Consider the following 17,671-nt stretch of genomic DNA (forward strand, 5'->3'; position numbering starts at 1 on the left):
TTAGCATTACTTACCATTACATTATATTAAACCTATATTTAGAAAAGCACAGTCCGTTACACAAATCATTATATACCCAACTATATAGTGTTATAACGCTAAACATAGATCATTATATACCCACATATATAATACTATAACCCCAAACACATATATTATAACCTCAAACACAAACCATTATATACCCAACTATGTAATGTTATAATCTCAAACACAAATCATTATACATCCAACTATACGCGTGTTTAGAAAGTTTAATTATTTTTTTTTAAATTAGAAATTGGGCTGGCCCAAACTTGATATTGCTTTTTGGCATTAATGTATAGTGTTCATCAATTGCTTTTAATTTATATTTTTATATGGAATTTTATTTGATTCATCTTAATATAAAAATATTAATATTAATTTTTTTACAACTTTTATTATATATAATTAAAGATATTAATAATAAAATAGGTGTATTGATAGTATGAAAATTACTAAATTAGTATGTAGAGTAATATAGAATAGTAAGTGTAGTAGTACTTGATTCTTCCATCAAAATGACTTGACTTAACATTTTGGAACAACCTTGTCAAATACTCCGTTAGACCATTACACAACTTTTCTTATGGTTTGTTTAATTGGACATCGTAGAAGATTTACTAGATTCAAAAATATTGTTTGTTTTCTTTGATGTTCTATTTGCTTTTTTTCACAATTTTCAGTTTTTTTTAAATCAATTTTTGTAGCTTTTTTTTACCTTAGTAAAGTAATAATTTATGTGATATTGATTTTTGTTTGATGTAGGAATGGTTAAGAATCGGGTTTGGATTTGAGCCAATCCTATTAGAATTTAGACACATTAATTTTTGGTAGACTCGTATCCAAATTTTTAGGGTTTGAAATTTTTGACCCGAATTCAGACTTATCAGATTTGATGGGTCTAAGATTCTAAATAGGTCTTGATTTAATATTCATTGTATTATTATATTTGCAAAAACTTATAAGCACATGAAATAGTCCAATACAGCCCATAAACGGCCCGACACGACATATATTCTATGTCTACCGAGTAACAATCAACAGGGGCAGTTATCTTGTGGACACATAATGCACCAAAAATACTTTTACTTCCTTTGGTAGTCCTATCTCAATCTCAGTTTAGTTCCATGAAACTTCAATTAAGATTTAGCATGCAACTCTCAGGAAGAACTTTTTCACGTCCATTTTGCAGGTTTTCTTTTTCTGCCAAATCACAACAATTACCTGAGAATTCTTTCTCTATTGATTCCATTAAAGAGCTCCACGGTCACCTAATAAGAAGTCAAAAACACAAAGATCCAGATTCAATTTTTTCAGTTTTACGCTCATACTCCCTTAATTCATCTACATTACAAAAAGCTCACATTGTTTTTGATCAAATACAACGACCCACACTTTCAATTTGGTATTATATGATCAGGGGATTATCCAAAAGTGATGATCCAATTAAAGCTATTAACATGTATAATGATATGAGAACTTATGGATTAAATGGGAATAATTTTACTCTTTTGTTTGTAATTAAAGCTTGTGGTCGTGTGTCAGATGTTTTGCAAGGTAAAAAAGTTCATGTTCATGCGTTTAAACTTGGGTTTGGATCAAATTTGTATGTGTCTAATGCTTTGATTCATATGTATGGAGCATGTAGAGAAATGGGTGTAGCACATAAGGTGTTCGATGAAATGTCTGAGAGAGATTTAGTGTCATGGAACTCATTGATTTGTGGGTATAGTTTATGTAATAAATATAGAGAGGTTTTGGGTGTTTTTGATGCGATGCAGGCGGCAAAAGTGAGGGCTGATGCTGTTACAATGGTGAAAGTTATCATGGCTTGTAGCGTTATGCAAGAGTGGAGTGTTGCTGATAACATGGTGGATTATCTTCTGAAGAACTGTGTTGAAATAGATGTTTATTTGGGGAATACTTTAATCGATATGTATGGAAAGCGTGGTTTGATAATCGCTGCACAAGGTGTGTTTGATCGGATGAACGAAAAGAACTCAGTATCTTGGAACGCTTTGATGGTTGGCTATGCAAAAACCGGTGATTTAGCCTCTGCTAAAAGGGTTTTTGATGAAATGCCAAACAAGGATGTGATTTCATACACATCAATGATTTCGGGGAACTCACAAGCAGGGAAACATTCAGATGCTGTGGAACTTTTTCGAGTTATGACATCGAAAAGAATCAAACCCGATGAAGTTACTATATCTAGTGTACTTTCTGCCTGTGCTCATCTAGGAATTCTTGACATGGGCAAGGAAATTCATGAATTCATCATTGAGAATACCATTAAAGTGGATATTTATGTTGGTAATTCTTTGATTGACATGTATTGCAAATGTGGGGATGTCAATAAGGCTTTACGAGTTTTCCAATCTATGCCCGAAAAAGATTCAGTGTCATGGACTGCAGTTATAGCAGGGCTTGCAGTAAATGGTTCTGTCGATTCTGCTATTCGGACCTTTGAGGAAATGCTAAGCAACAATGTTAGGCCAACAAATGGAACCTTTGTAGGAATACTACTAGCATGTTCACATGCTGGATTAGTAGACAAAGGGATGGAGTATTTCGAAAATATGCGAAAAGTATATGGAATTACACCACAAATGAAACATTATGGTTGTGTAGTCGATCTCTTGAGTCGTTCTGGTGAACTCGAGAGGGCATATAAGTTCATAGTCGACATGACAGTACCGCCTGATGTAGTGTTATGGAGGATCTTATTGAGTGCCTGTAAGCTTCATAATAATGTTGCATTGGCTGAAATAGTTTCAAGGAAGCTTCTAGAAGTAGATGGTGGTAATAGTGGGAATTATGTGCTTTTATCTGATGCGTATGCAGGGGCAGAGAGATGGGATGTTTCTATGAAGTACAGGGATCTAATGGAAGAAAATCTTGTGCTAAAGCCATTAGCATGGAGTAGTATAGAGGTAGTTACTAGGTAAAATCTTGAGCAACGGAAGACCATGATCACTTGGGGATGAGCATTTAAGGGTCTGGGTCGGGTTTGGACCCTATTCGGACTCGGACCCTCAATATGAGGGTCCAATAAATTGACTCTAACCTAGATTCTTAGGGTTTAGACCTGGACCCTTAGAATCTAGACCCATATCCTAAAAAATTATTTTCTTGAGTGAGATGAGATTAATGGATATTTTAGGGTTTAGATTCCTAAAATCCTTAGAAAATTACTTGAAAGTTGAAGCCTTCTAAATCAATAATAATTTTAAAACCAAACATAGAAACAAATTTGAGGGTATGACTTGTCCGTCAATTGACAGTATTGACTTGCATTTGATCCGCGTCTGTAATTGTATGTTAATGTAAATTTCAGATCGATCGCACTTAATTCACCGATTCTGAAAGTTGTTAGAACTATGATCAACAAATAGTTTACATACCAACTTACCAAGTGTAATTGTAATTATTTATATTTCTTTGAACTATATTGTTAGTTTTACTACGTCTGGCCTATCATGTCTACTAGTTTTTAATGTACATTTGTAGGTTATTATTGAGCGTGAAGGGTTTCACTGGCTGCAACCCTCTTTTAACTCTTTTTGACGAGAGTATGACTTATTGTCGTATATTATTTAACTCTTTAAAAACTTTAATCGTACCTTCTATGAGCGTTAATGCAATATAATGATAATGATATACCTCACAACTTAATCTATATTTTTATTATCAAACTTAGTTTTTTTATTTTGTATACTCATGGCGTCTATTTTGAGGTCTGTTTTTTTAGTTCGATCCTGATATATATCAATTATATATGCTATTATTGATTTATATTTTCTCGGTCCCTGAATTTTTATTTTGTGACTTTGGCCCTCTTAAACTTTTAAAAAGTCTTAATGTTGAGCTTTCGACCCTTTCTATTATACAAGTTCGTAAGAGATGCAGACTCTGAGATTTGAGAGGTTAGGGACAAAAGATTAATTATGGGCACCTAATTACTAAATATGTATTATTATAGACTTCTAAATATTAAATATTAAAACGTTATATTTCTAATTTTTAATAGACTTTGGGCACAGATCCTTCTTTCATCTTATAGGAGCAGCCCTAAAAGATGGCACGTCATTTGTGACACGTGGTAGTTAAGTGTCGGAGGAATCATATTTTTGAAAGATTCCAGGTGTATGTAAATGTTCATTTTTGTATAAACATTTGTAATTTTGGCCATTTGGTGGTTAAATGAGTGTTTGCTACTATTAGGTGACAATTCACGCGGTAGACCCGTGGGCTTGAGCCTACAAATCCACGAGTCAAGAGCGTTGATTTGCACATACACTTGGTGAGGTTCATTTTTTCCCAAAATCATATGGTAGTAGGAAGATTAGCTCACCCACTATATATGCAAGTCAACAACCCACTACTTTATCGATGTGGGATCTTATCTCACATGTGAAGTATTTCCAACAGCTACGTACCCAATTTTTCATACATTCTGGTGGCCAAAACAAGAATATTTGGAGTAGATGTGAAGATAATTGCATTAGGATAACGTTTCTGAATGTTATTAGTTGCGGAATTCCTACCTTGGCATATTGCTTACATACAACTAGACAATGACACATCTTCAATTTAAAACCCCTAATCAGCATCAACTATACAATAATAACAATGTCAACATCTTAATCTGAAATAATTTAAACGAGGATATATTTTCCATTTATAAGGCCAAGCAAACACCTAATCTAAATTCCAAATTTTATAAATCATTAACGTCAATGTCTTAATCTTAATATGAAAATATCTGCATGAACTAAATTAAAAAAACTAAGAGTTTTTCGCTAAAAGATATACAATGTAAAATAATCATTTTTACTCCCTCCTATCCATTCTATCAGTCTAATTTTTATATGTCGACTAAGTTATTTTTATTATTCCATTTTTATTTTGGGTTGGGTATTTTTAATTATATCTTCTTTTAATTTATTATGTTTTTTGGTTAAGTAAAACTTTTTATTTCTTTATTTTTTTTTTACAAAATCAGTTTAAATGTCTCATTTTCTCTCCTATTTAAATAATCCAAATAATTTTCTTAATATTCGTACAAAGTCAAATGGTACCAGCAACTATAATACTCTTCCAACATTGGTATTATAAACGTTTTTGCACATTTTTTTAGTCAAAAACTTAAAAAGTGAGGTGGATCAAAAAATTAAATTATTGTTGCCAGATAGTTTAAAATTCATAAAAATTTCTGATATCTATTTTCATAATATATAAAATTTTAAAATTAAGGGCCCAGGCTTAGCGTGGTTTAAAATTGAGCCGATAATTCAATATTCATGATCTTATAACTGAACTCGATTTGACCCAATATATAAATTGATTTACAAAACCAATGTGAATATAAAACCTGATTTTAAATAGTCTTAAAATACCTAACCAGAAATAAACCCGATGATCAGAATGAACACTTTTGCTAGGCATACTTAATCCGCGCAACTCCGGTTCTACTTATGATACAAATTAAGTAATATCTCATTTGATTATGTTAATTTATAGATATAAAATATATAAATTTCCTTATTTAGTTATTTTAGTGACAGAATCAGCAAAAGATAAGAATAGAGAGAGAAAGTGGAGAGAGAATGGGCAAAGGAGGAAAGTCCCATGGAGATGATGGAGAAGAGCAGAATATGGCTGCTTGGTTAACAGGAATTAATACTCTCAAAATTCAACCATTTGAGCTTCCTTCACTTGGTATGTACTACCACTTTTAACTTCATTATCAAACTGGTATTATTTCTTCCTTTTTATCTTGCTATTTTATTAATAATTTTTGAGGATGAATATTATTTTTTGTGTAATCTGATAATCTGAATATTCTGTTGTGATTGCTTCCAGGACCCCATGATGCAAGGATCAGAATGAAGGCTGTTGGTATTTGTGGAAGTGATGTTCACTATCTCAAGGTAAACCCCTTCTTTTTCGGCTTTTATATTCAATTATTCTTATTTTTGAAGTTTGAATTGCAGTAAAGTTGCTTTTGGAATCCTGCATTTCATTTTAAATTATAAATTTTAATTATGAAATTAATAATGAAGAATTTGGGAATGATAAGATTTGAAGTCATTCTGAAATCCTCGTCTTCGATCACTTTTAACTCAACTTTGAAATTGAGTTTTTTATTTATCAAATACTACTACTAAATTTGAGCCAAATAAATTTATATTTTTAAAGTGAAATCATCTTTACCAAACATGCATAATGGTATATGATACAAAGATTTAAGGGATCGTGGGGACGTATTTAATTTGTATTTAGAATAATTTACAAATTACAACAAGTTTAAGACTTTTGCGAATTGCAACCATCAAAGTATCAAAGTCTACGACGTTTAGGCTAAATTATAGAATTTCGACCATGTTGAAAAAATAGTCGGAGTTTTAGGTTAAGTGGTCGGAGTTCTGCGATTCGACATGTACGTTTTGGTGGTTATAATTCGAAAAAAAAGACATTGAGGCTGTTATTGCACAAGTCCTAAACTTTAAAGCCGTAATTCGCAAATTATTCTTTTATTTACTCTAAGTGGATTCTAGTAATGATTGGAATATCAAATAATAAGACATATAGTGGAGTATATGAACTTGATATGGATTGTTGATTTCTAATTGATATGAATATATGACAGCAATTGGATTAGCTTTCTTACAGTTTTCTTTATTGTTAGTAGACCTTAAGATGTGCAGATTTTATAGTGAAAGAGCCCATGGTAATTGGGCATGAATGTGCTGGGATTATTGAAGAAGTTGGAAGTGAAGTGACTTCACTAGTGCCTGGTGATCGAGTTGCTCTAGAGCCGGGGATCAGTTGTTGGCGTTGCAATCATTGCAAAGGTGGCCGCTACAATCTCTGCCCCGACATGAAGTTCTTCGCTACTCCGCCTGTACATGGCTCGCTTGCAAATCAGGTTGATCATGTTGTTTGTTCAAAAACTGCACATGTTTTGGTACTTAATGCATAGCCTGAACACGGGCGAATTTAGATTACAGTATAGAGTGGGCTGAACACTCATCTCTGTGTATAAAACCAACCCGGCTGTTATTAACTTGTGTTATATGTTACACTTCAATATTAATAGGATTTTTAATCAAATGACCCGGGTCTTGGCCTAGGCAGACCGACTTGTTTTTCCCCTGAGCCAATGTTAGATGATGATTACAAATTTGATCAACAAATGATGCTATCTTTATTTATTATTATATATATGGTAATAGAAAAGAATGATGAAGATGAATGGGAGGTTTCCTCATTGTAGAAATCTCAAGTGCGTCTATTTCTCTGATGATTCAGTAATCTCCTTGCGAATTGCGAATCAAAAAAAGCGAATTATGGCCGGTTTTGAGCTATTTCAGGGTCAATTTGAGCAAGTCGCGAATCCAAAAAACGAATTAACTGGAGAATCATGTTACACTCTATCTAATTTTTCCCCACTTCATATAATCACTTGAATTATGTTTTTGGATGATGATGTTGTGTAACATGTTATCATACTTGTGTTTTGCAATTAGTTTTGTATTCTTCCGGTTAATTTTAGTCTCGATTAAGAATGTGTAAGATGAATATAACTATGTTCTGTGGTTGTGGGCTGTGGCAGGTGGTACATCCTGCAGATTTATGCTTCAAGCTCCCAGATAATGTCAGTTTAGAAGAAGGGGCTATGTGTGAGCCACTAAGTGTTGGTATTCATGGTTGTCGCAGAGCCGATGTTGGCCCCGAAACCACTACATTGATTATGGGTGCTGGACCTATCGGTCTTGTGACATTACTGGCTGCTCGAGCTTTTGGATCCCCGAGAATAGTCATAGTGGATGTAGATGGTTATCGTTTATCAGTTGCAAAGCAACTTGGTGCAGATGAAATCGTCAAGGTCTCAACCAACATGGAGGTTTGCATCTTCTTTTAAAAATTCACATAGTACCACAAATCGATTGAATGGAGAAGAACAACTACTGTAACTATTCGTTTATTGGTTCATGTAGCTGATCTCAATCTTTTGAGATTAAGGTGCTGACTAGTGTCACATGATTTGCTTATCTCTTCGCGAATCGAAAAAGCGAATTGTGGTCGGTTTTGGGCTATTCTTGGACAAATTTAAGCAAATCACGAATTCAAAAAGACAAATTATGTTACATTGGCACTGACATTATTGTTGTACCTAGTAGTACAAATCCCGAAACCCATGAAATATATTACTTTCCGATACATTATGCCTATGTCTACTTTGCATTCGCAGGACATACCAGAAGAAGTGGCGCAGATTCACAAGGCTATGGGAAGAGAGGTCGATGTGACTCTCGATTGTGCGGGATTTAACAAAACTATGTCCACTGCTCTTGGTGCAACTCGAGCGGGTGGTAAAACTTGTCTCATCGGAATGGGTCATGGTGTGATGACTGTCCCTCTCACCCCTGCTGCTGTAAGGTATTGTTTTATGACACCCTATGCACTTTTCATATTTGAGCCCAGTATTGTTTTATATCAAAACTTTCTACCACCTGCTCTATCTTAATATAATCGAGCATATTACGTATCATAATATTATTGTGCACTGTCACATGATTCACTAATCTCCTTGCGAAATCAGAAAAAGTGAATTATGGTTTAGGCTATTTCGGGTCATTTTGAGCGAATTACGAATTCAAAAAGTGAATTAACTGACGAATTATGTTACAACATTATTGCGTCATAGATGATTATGGTGTTACTGTAAAAATGACAAAGTTCGTTCTGAATGATAGGGAAGTCGATATTATAGGTGTGTTCCGTTACAAAAACACATGGCCTCTATGCCTCGATTTTATAAGTAGTGGTAAAATCGATGTGAAGCCTCTTATAACCCACAGGTTCGGGTTCTCACAAAAGGAGGTCGAAGAAGCATTCGAGACAAGTGCTCGTGGTGGTGATGCAATTAAGGTTATGTTTAATTTGTAAGGAAGTGTTCAAGAAACAATAAGATTATGCAGGAAAATAGAGAGTACAAGACTTGAATGTTGTCCTACAAGCTCTACTTCTGTGTGAATGAATGAGAACCATATATAGTAAGGGAAGAATATGTGTTATGAACAATATGTAGAAGATGAGTTCAATAGTGAAGTAATATTTTCAAATTTAATAATTTTTTATATCATTATTTTGATTTCGTTTTGAAGTGATATTTTTAAATAAATTTTTTTTTTATGATATTATTTAAATTTTAGTGAATTTGCTATGTTTTAGATGATTTACTTAATTTGCTACCCTTCAAACTAAAAAGTGGGGCCCACAACTTGAGAATGTGATTGCTATAAATAATGTAGTACGCCGTTATGAAAATCATCATTCAATTTTATTTTATATATTATGATTAATATGTAAAAAAAATATAATTAAGTGGAATTTTGTTTGAATATATTTTCATAATATAAATGATCAAAATAACACATTAAACTTTGTAAAAAGTCAAATATATAAGTATAATGGAACATAAGAAATAATTCACGAGAGCAAAAAAGCATTCCTTATGCTTCATTTGATCATCACTTGAATTGAAAGTCTAATCAAACTAATCTACAACTACAAGAAACTAAGGGCAACTTCTCACAACTCATCATTATAATATTAAATGTATTCTACTCATGATATTAGATTAAAATGCTAAAAATTAAAAAGTTGGAATCATGGTAAGAAAATCAATAAAAATTTAATTTATTATAGATAATTTTTTGTAATTTATGTAATTTTTTTTATTTGAAAGAATCATATATTCTATTAACTTTATTGTATCATACATTCTATTAATTTTACTGTATAATAACAAAAAGGAAGTTTGATTGTGAGCATACCATTTATCTTTTTTACATTGGTTAGTATTAATGAAATTTAACTAATTTGCTTTTTTTACACTTACCATATTTACAAATTTATATTTTCGGAAAAACTCATACATTAATAGATGCAATAAATCACAATTATTTCCAATTACATATTTGTATATAAATGCACTATTTAAAAAATATAATGGGAAATCTATAATGTACTATGTTGAACATTATATTTTGTCGGATAAAATTCTGAAATTACACTACGTAGAAAACTATTCTACGGAATAAATTACATTTATTCCAGTACAATTGGAATTACACAATTTAGAAAATTATACTGTAAAATTACACTGTGTATAAAATCATACAACAATTTAGGAAATTACTTGAAGTACATAATAGCCCCTTTATCTATCAAATGTTATTTAAAATTAAAATGACATAAAATTCAATTAATTGATCATTAAAATCAATTATTTATATTGTTAGATTACCATAATTATAATTTTAAATTTTAGGAAAAATGTAAAGTATTGTTTGCAATCTAAAATTTTATAAAAATATTAATGTATTTAAAAATTTGTGCGGATTTCTACCCTAGTATCTGTATAATATAACTATATTAGAGTAAGTATAATTTTATTTTCCTCTCCCTCTCATGCTAAGGATTTCTCCCTCTCATCCTAAGGATTTCATCTTACTAATAATAATAAATAATAAATAATAATTTTCTAAAATAAACCCAATTTCTAATTTAAATTTCGCTTAATACAATCCCCATCATAAACCCTAAACAAGACAACAATATAGTTTGTGTTAACCTAACCCCTAATCCCCCAATTCCCCTAATTTTAAAAGAAAACAAAGGAAGAGGACCCAATGTCGGAGTACCAGTTGAAGTAGACATTTTAGTGTCCATTTCAACTCAAAATCTGCATAGTATTTTGCTTAATTGCTGTACTTTTGGATTTTCTTAGATTTTTTCCTGCTCAATCTGTTTCAGAAATTCTTACATATGCAGATTTGATCTGGGATTTGGAAAATGTTCAAGCTTACACTTAGCAAATTTCATTTTTTCACTATTTGAGGTACTATTTCATTTTTCAAATGCCCCTGAATTCACTCATATTTGCTTTATTTTAGTTTCCATGTAAATTCTTATTTTTTTACTTAATACTCCGCCCATATACTCTTATAAAATATCTTTAGGTTATGCTCCTATTGTGATATGATAACAATTAATCATACTAAACTGCAAATTTGACCGTATACATGTGGATGTAGTTTGAGATTTTATAAATAGAGTAAATAATTTGTATTTGAAAGGATTGAGCTTTTCACATTGTGGATTTTTTGCCATTCAAGTTCATGTTTGTTTAGGAGGAATTATAGACCCTTTTGCATGTTAACTAGATAAATGTATAGTTTTGTCAAATCATTCTTAAATTTTAATGGACTAACAACGGTAATTGTTTAAGTATAAAACCTATTATGGGACCTCAACTATCAATGTAAGCTATTGGTTGAGTTAATTTCTTGACATAATACCAAAAGCTAGCGTGACAACTAATAAGAGGTAATGGGTTTGAATCTATACGCCCCTCATTTAGAGTGGATTATTTAGCACCGTGTATGAGGAGAAATGTGTGGAATTCAAACTTCTAGCTCAATGGGCTTTTGTGTGAGGGGGCGTGTTAGAGTATAAACCTTATTCCGGGGCCTCAATTAGGAGCTTAAGCTTTGCTTTTGGTTGAGTTGGTTCTTTGACATGGTATTAGAGCCAAAGGTTCGATTACAGATTGAATAGTAGGTTCAAAAAGAATGTTGTTCCTACCCTAATTGATTACTCCCATATGCAAACTTAACGTTATTTTGCATGTGAGGGGATGTTGGGATGGTTTGTTACACATCGATGAATTAATGATGATGTGCACACTTTATAAGTCATTAGAGCCCTTGCTCCCATTGCCATATGGTCTTGGGATGATATCTCCTTGGCTTATGAAGTGTACCTCGTGTTTTCCCAATTGTATGCGGGCATACACATTATGTCCATCCCAATTTAACAATAAGGTTGCATACATTTAAGTTGACCTCTTAAATCCGAGCATAGATGGTTAATGGCATTGTGGTGCTGTAATATTTCATATATTCGTTAAATTATATACTATGTTGGTGGATATATGGATTTTACTTTGCTAACATGGGTAAGTTGGAAATAATCTTTTTGTTGCCATTAACAAGGGCAAAGTTGCATACATTTGACCTTTTGAAATCCTGCCTAGGTGGCTAATGGCACTTGGGTGCTTGAACATTACATATTCGTTTACTTCTAAACTATATTCGTGGATATATAGATTTTACTTGAACTTAACGCAATATTATATGCTAAATTTTCAGGTATTCGGGATTAGCTGCTTATAGTATGCAAAGTTAAAGTCCAAAGGGTAGAGTTGATGAGTGCAGCTCATCGAGTACTTTTCAAGGAAGTTGTCAGGCTTACTAAAGAACAGAATATCCAAACGGGTAAAGCTCTTCATGCAAAAATCATCAAGTCAAATTCTTATTCAAATGTATACTTAGGTAATAGTATAGTTAATTTGTATGCTAAATGTGGCGAATTGTACAATGCAAAGTTTGCTTTTGAGGAAATCCCCATCAAAGATGATGTCTCTTGGAGCTCCATCATCAACGCCCATGCTCAACATGGCGGGAGCAAGTCGTCTCTTCTTGTCGTGGATTTGTTTAGGCGAATGCGGGCTGATAATTCTCTTCCCAGTCCTCATTCTCTTGCTGGGATTTTTACTGCTGTATCGAATTTAGGTGATGCTTTGGCTGGGAAACAGGTTCATTCATTGGCAATAAAGATTAATCACAGTGGAGATGTGGTTGTTGGAAGCTCAATTCTTAACATGTATTGTAAATCGGGTAACATGGAAGATGCGCGCCAAATGTTTGATACAATGCCTGAAAGGAATTCAGTGTCATGGGCTACTATGATTTCTGGATATGCAATACGTGGTATGGCTGGAGAAGCTATGGGAATTTTTAAATTGATATTGAAAGATCAAGAGGATAAAGCCAACCCTTTTTGCTTGACGAGTGTGCTTAGCTCTTTGACCCTTCCAGAGTTTATTAATGCTGGAAGGGAGATCCACTGTTTTGTTATTAAAGCTGGAGTGTCATGGATTGCAGAGGTAAAAAATGCCCTTATTACTATGTATTTGAAATGTGGGAGCCCAGACAATGCACTTCAATTGTTTGCATCGTCTACAGATAAGAATTCTATCATGTGGTCAGCAATGGTTACTGGATTTGCGCAAAGTGGGCACTCTAATAAAGCTTTGGACTTGTTTTCTAAAATGCATTATTCCAGGATTAGGCCTAGTGAATATACATTTGTTGGGGTGATAAATGCATGTAGCGACATTAATGCCCTTGAAATTGGAAGACAAGTCCATTGTTATTCAATCAAAATGGGGTTCAAGAATCAAATGTATATTATAACTGCACTTGTGGACATGTATGCTAAAGGTGGCAGCATTACCGATGCTCGGAGAGGTTTTGACTGTTTGCAAGAACCGGATGTCGTTCTGTGGACCTCAATGATAGGAGGATATATACAAAATGGAGATAATGAAGAAGCTTTGGGTTTGTACAGGAAAATGGAGGCTGAAGGAATTCCACCAAATGATCTAACTATTGCTAGTGTCTTAAAGGGCTGTTCTACCCTTGCTGCGTTGGAGCATGGAAAGCAAATTCATGCCCGCGCCATTAAGTATGGCCTTGCTGGGGAGCTTACTATTGGAAGTTCTCTTTCATCCATGTATGCAAAGTGTGGATGCATTGACGAAGGAAACTTGGTGTTCCGAAGGATGACTACAAGGGATATAGTTTCCTGGAACGCTATGATATCTGGTCTTGCTCAGAATGGTTGCAGTGACAAAGCTTTGGAGCTGTTCGAGGAGATGAGATCAAAGGGCATAAAGCCAGATAATGTTTCCTTTGTTAATATACTGTCTGCATGTAGCCATATGGGTTTCTTTGACCGAGCCTGGGATTATTTTAAGATGATTTCTAGTGAATATGGGTTAGAACCGGGATTAGAACATTATGCTTGTATGATTGATGTGTATAGCCGTGCAGGGAGGCTAACTGAAGCCAAAGAATTCATCGAATCAGCAACGTTTAACCATGGCATGTGTTTGTGGCGAATTTTATTAAGTGCATGTCGAAATCACCGGCATTATGAGCTAGGAGCTTATGCAGGGGAGAAACTAATGGAGCTAGGCTCACAAGAATCATCAGCTTATGTCTTGTTGTCCAGAATTTATACTGCACTAGGAAGACCGGATGATGTGACAAGGGTCATTAGGTTGATGAAGCTTAGAAGGGTAGATAAGGAGCCTGGGTTTAGTTGGATTGAATTGAGGAATCTTGTTCATGTGTTTGTTGTTGGAGATCAGAAGCATCCTGACATAGCAGATATCTCTTTTTGGTTAAAGATATTAACCAAACAAATGATGGATGAAGGATATCAACCAGACCTGATTCATTATTGACAGCTTTGATGTGAATCCGGGAGGATCCTTTTGAATCGAGACCTATGCTCTGGTACTATCCTTATTTCTTTTGATTTGTGTTGATATGCTCTTTTCTAGTTCTTCAGGTTGGTCTTTTGCATGGCCATGAACTTCCATTTGTTGATAATTTACCTGCCAATTTTGATTGGACCCCGAAGATTTGATCGAACCTTATTTGGACTGGCCGACCCTACTGCTTTTCTTACTATTTGCCATAATTTTGAATTTTGCATCAATTTTTTCAAGTTATAACGTAGTATATTTCGTCAATTTTTATCATTTAGGTCAATATTTCACAACTATGACTTATAAAACTCTTTTTAGGCCAATATAATGAATAACTAATTTTAGAATTTTAACAAAAACTTACATAGTATTCTTAGCTATTTTATAGCAATAAGAATAAAACAAAAACTAATTTGTGACTTGTTGACTCAAACCTGGCGGATTCGAGACAGACCATTTTGACATGTGTACAACTATATTATAGCTTGACTGTTAAAAGCCAAGATGTTTATTTTATTGTAGGGTATTTCAGTAGTCTTCAAGAAGATAAAGAAGAATATAGAACACAGATTCTTTGTCCATTGCAATAAAAAGATATTGTGTGTACTTCGCTTTTCTCGTTCTCTTCCTTTGAGGCACTACTTGACATATCTGGAATGTGAAGATACAAAGCTTGGATTTCCCAAAAAAATTTGTGCAAACTCCCTATTTATTTTGTAAAAGCCTACACTTTTCCTCTTGGTTGCTGAGAATTTCTTGTATTTCCAGCAATAGATAGGCTTCAGATCTACCGTGATCTCTTGTTAGGACCTGTTAGGGGGTAGTTGATAAATTCCGTTGAGTTAAAATAGTTCTTGTTTCCAGTTGGTCTTCTAAATTCAGGCTCAGATGGTGGTTAAATCTGATGGCCAACTTATATGAAGTAATTTTCTTAATGAATTAATAGTCTAATATGTAGTGGGCCATATGATATAAAGTTTGGTAATCTAACTTACTAACACACTTTCTATAAATATACTTATATGCAGCATGAGTGAGATGATGAGTACTTTACTTTCCTTGGTGACTAGTTATGGCAAACCGTCGTCTGCTTGGAGTTTTCGGTGTACTGATTTGTCTTATCGTTGCATGCGGAGCAACCACGTATATGGTTGGTGACACAGCTGGTTGGGATATTAGTAGCGATCTTGATTCGTGGGCGGCCGAAAAGAGATTTGTAGTTGGTGATGTACTTGGTAAGGTTTATTCCTCTTGTTTTTTCTTTATCGAGTGCTTGATGGTCTATAAGAGTTGCACATGTAGTTTCGATTACCAGATTGTTAATATAAGCAAATGGTATGCAAAGGCGAGTGTTCCGCTCACCACCTATAATAGTATCCTAAATTCACCACTGTGGTTTGAAGATTTACTTAATTTCTAGGGTAGTTTAGAGATTTGTGTTCAAAATTTGTTTAATCTATTAGACTCTATATTCTGATCCTGTTTTCAAGCCCCTCTTCCAAGGGGTACGAGTACGGTTTGTCCATCACATTCCCTCACCCAGACCCTGTTTTCGAGCGGGATATTGGGTTGATGATCACTCTATATTCTAATTTAAAACCGACATTAACAAACTTGAACCCCTTAAAACACAAAATAAATAGACCAATCGGGATCATTACGTTTAAGTCATTTTATGAAATTATTTGAATTGTTTCATTTTAACCCATTGATCCAATTCATCGATTTGCTCCGACTGTATTTCCAACAATGAACTAGTGCTTTTTTTTTCGAAAAAAATTGCATCGGTAAACCTTGTTCGTATTTCTTCAGCAAAAGTTAAAACCGATACATTTTTCTCTTGTATCGCAGTATTTCAATACTCATCATCAGGAGATAGTGTATGTGAGCTCACAAAACAAGAATTTACACGTTGCGACACCAATAATGCTGCCCGAAGAAGCACTTCAGGAAACACAACCTTCACCTTGACAAAGCCAGGAGACCGATACTTTGCTTGTTGCAACCAACTTTACTGCCTCGGAGGGATGAAGCTCCAGGTACATGTAGAATCAAACTCGACGAATGCTTCACCGGTGGGAGCACCTGTAGCAGCACCGGGGCCTGTAGGTTTACTCCCAAGAACTTCTAAGAGCAATAACCCTGTTCTTTCCTCTTCGGCTGAGTTTGTCAAAGTTGGCAATCCTTTCGTTCTATTTTTTCTTGGTTTTCTCTGCTACTCGATTCTCGGTAATGGTATCGTTTGATTATTCTTGACCATGGAAATATGATTGATAAAATAGTTTCAGTTTGTTGATTTTATCAATATACATATGTTAAGATGTATTTGACGCATTCTTTGTACTAAAACATGAGCTATTGACAAGAAATATACATTATCTTGCATTCTTCTCCTTACATAGCCTTTAATATTAGATTTGTTTTTATAATAAATATTTTTGTGTATTAGAGAAATTTCTACATACAAGAGCAAAGCGAAAATTGATCTTCCTGTAGGTTTCGAGAATAAATTATCTTATTTGCACTTTGCAAGTTTACATACCCCAAATGGAGTACATGCTAAAGCATGTAAGTTCATATATCCCATAATCAAACAAATTATGAACCATAGGATAACAATTCTTTTGCTTTCTACACCATTGATCTTCACGATCGTTTATTAAGAATTGAGGATTGAAGGATAGAGATAAAGGGTGATGGATTTAATTCATAGGTCTATTGCTTTTTATATTCATCAAGTCATTTTGTCAACTATTTTTTGTTATCATTATGATAGTTCAAAATAGTGATTATAATGGACAAATAATGTTATTCAATGAGCCAATAATTATTGACTTATAATAGTTTAAACTTTATTAAACATAATTAGGTGTAACTTGAAGTAAACAAATGAAGTACAATAAAATTGGAGTAAACAATGTTTTTTATGCCATCAATGAAAAGGTATCAAACATTTATTATCATCCTATAATATTGCTTCTTCATTGACAATCCTTTTGATTTTTAGGAAACATCTTCATAATAGTCAACTTAACGGCTAGCAAATTAATTAATATTTATACCTGGTCAAACCAGCCAACAACTTCCAACCAACTTATATTTCAAGTAGAGTTGTTCATGGGCAAGCTACCCACTCGAAAAACGGGCGGGCTTAGACAACAATTTTGGAAAAAATTTAATATTTGGGCATGCACTACCCACTTGCTAAGTTAAACGGGCGGGTAGCGGTAGAAA

General features: G+C 33.7%; 4 protein-coding genes across 5 annotated transcripts; all 4 read left to right on the top strand.

The window, feature by feature from the left end:
* The first annotated feature begins 1,065 nt into the window (after positions 1-1,065).
* LOC130806861 (pentatricopeptide repeat-containing protein At2g29760, chloroplastic-like) lies at positions 1,066-3,499 on the top strand. The gene has a single exon (XM_057672086.1). The coding sequence runs from the start codon at positions 1,152-1,154 to the stop codon at positions 2,970-2,972; it is 1,821 nt and encodes a 606-aa protein (XP_057528069.1). The 5' UTR covers positions 1,066-1,151; the 3' UTR covers positions 2,973-3,499.
* A 1,899-nt stretch (positions 3,500-5,398) lies between these two features.
* On the top strand, positions 5,399-9,172 carry LOC130806660 (sorbitol dehydrogenase). The gene is made up of 6 exons (XM_057671822.1): positions 5,399-5,745; positions 5,890-5,957; positions 6,719-6,955; positions 7,643-7,933; positions 8,282-8,469; positions 8,787-9,172. Exons 1-6 carry the CDS (start codon positions 5,634-5,636, stop codon positions 8,977-8,979), a joined length of 1,089 nt encoding a protein of 362 aa, XP_057527805.1. The 5' UTR covers positions 5,399-5,633; the 3' UTR covers positions 8,980-9,172.
* A 1,464-nt stretch (positions 9,173-10,636) lies between these two features.
* LOC130806537 (pentatricopeptide repeat-containing protein At2g33680) lies at positions 10,637-14,410 on the top strand. Of its 2 annotated transcripts, none has more exons than XM_057671663.1 (2): positions 10,637-10,936; positions 12,249-14,410. In XM_057671663.1, the coding sequence occupies exon 2, from the start codon at positions 12,305-12,307 to the stop codon at positions 14,408-14,410; it is 2,106 nt and encodes a 701-aa protein (XP_057527646.1). In that variant the 5' UTR covers positions 10,637-10,936; positions 12,249-12,304. The 2 variants fall into 2 exon arrangements, with proteins under 2 accessions (XP_057527646.1, XP_057527648.1); XM_057671665.1 differs by lacking the exon at positions 10,637-10,936 and having other exon boundaries at positions 12,243-12,374; positions 12,485-14,410.
* LOC130806538 (mavicyanin-like) lies at positions 14,331-16,832 on the top strand. Its single transcript, XM_057671666.1, has 3 exons — positions 14,331-14,462; positions 15,508-15,672; positions 16,289-16,832. Exons 2-3 carry the CDS (start codon positions 15,510-15,512, stop codon positions 16,681-16,683), a joined length of 558 nt encoding a protein of 185 aa, XP_057527649.1. The 5' UTR covers positions 14,331-14,462; positions 15,508-15,509; the 3' UTR covers positions 16,684-16,832.
* Positions 16,833-17,671: the final 839 nt, after the last annotated feature.

Source organism: Amaranthus tricolor, chromosome 2 (assembly GCF_026212465.1).
Source record: "Amaranthus tricolor cultivar Red isolate AtriRed21 chromosome 2, ASM2621246v1, whole genome shotgun sequence".
NCBI classification, from domain to species: domain Eukaryota; kingdom Viridiplantae; phylum Streptophyta; class Magnoliopsida; order Caryophyllales; family Amaranthaceae; genus Amaranthus; species Amaranthus tricolor.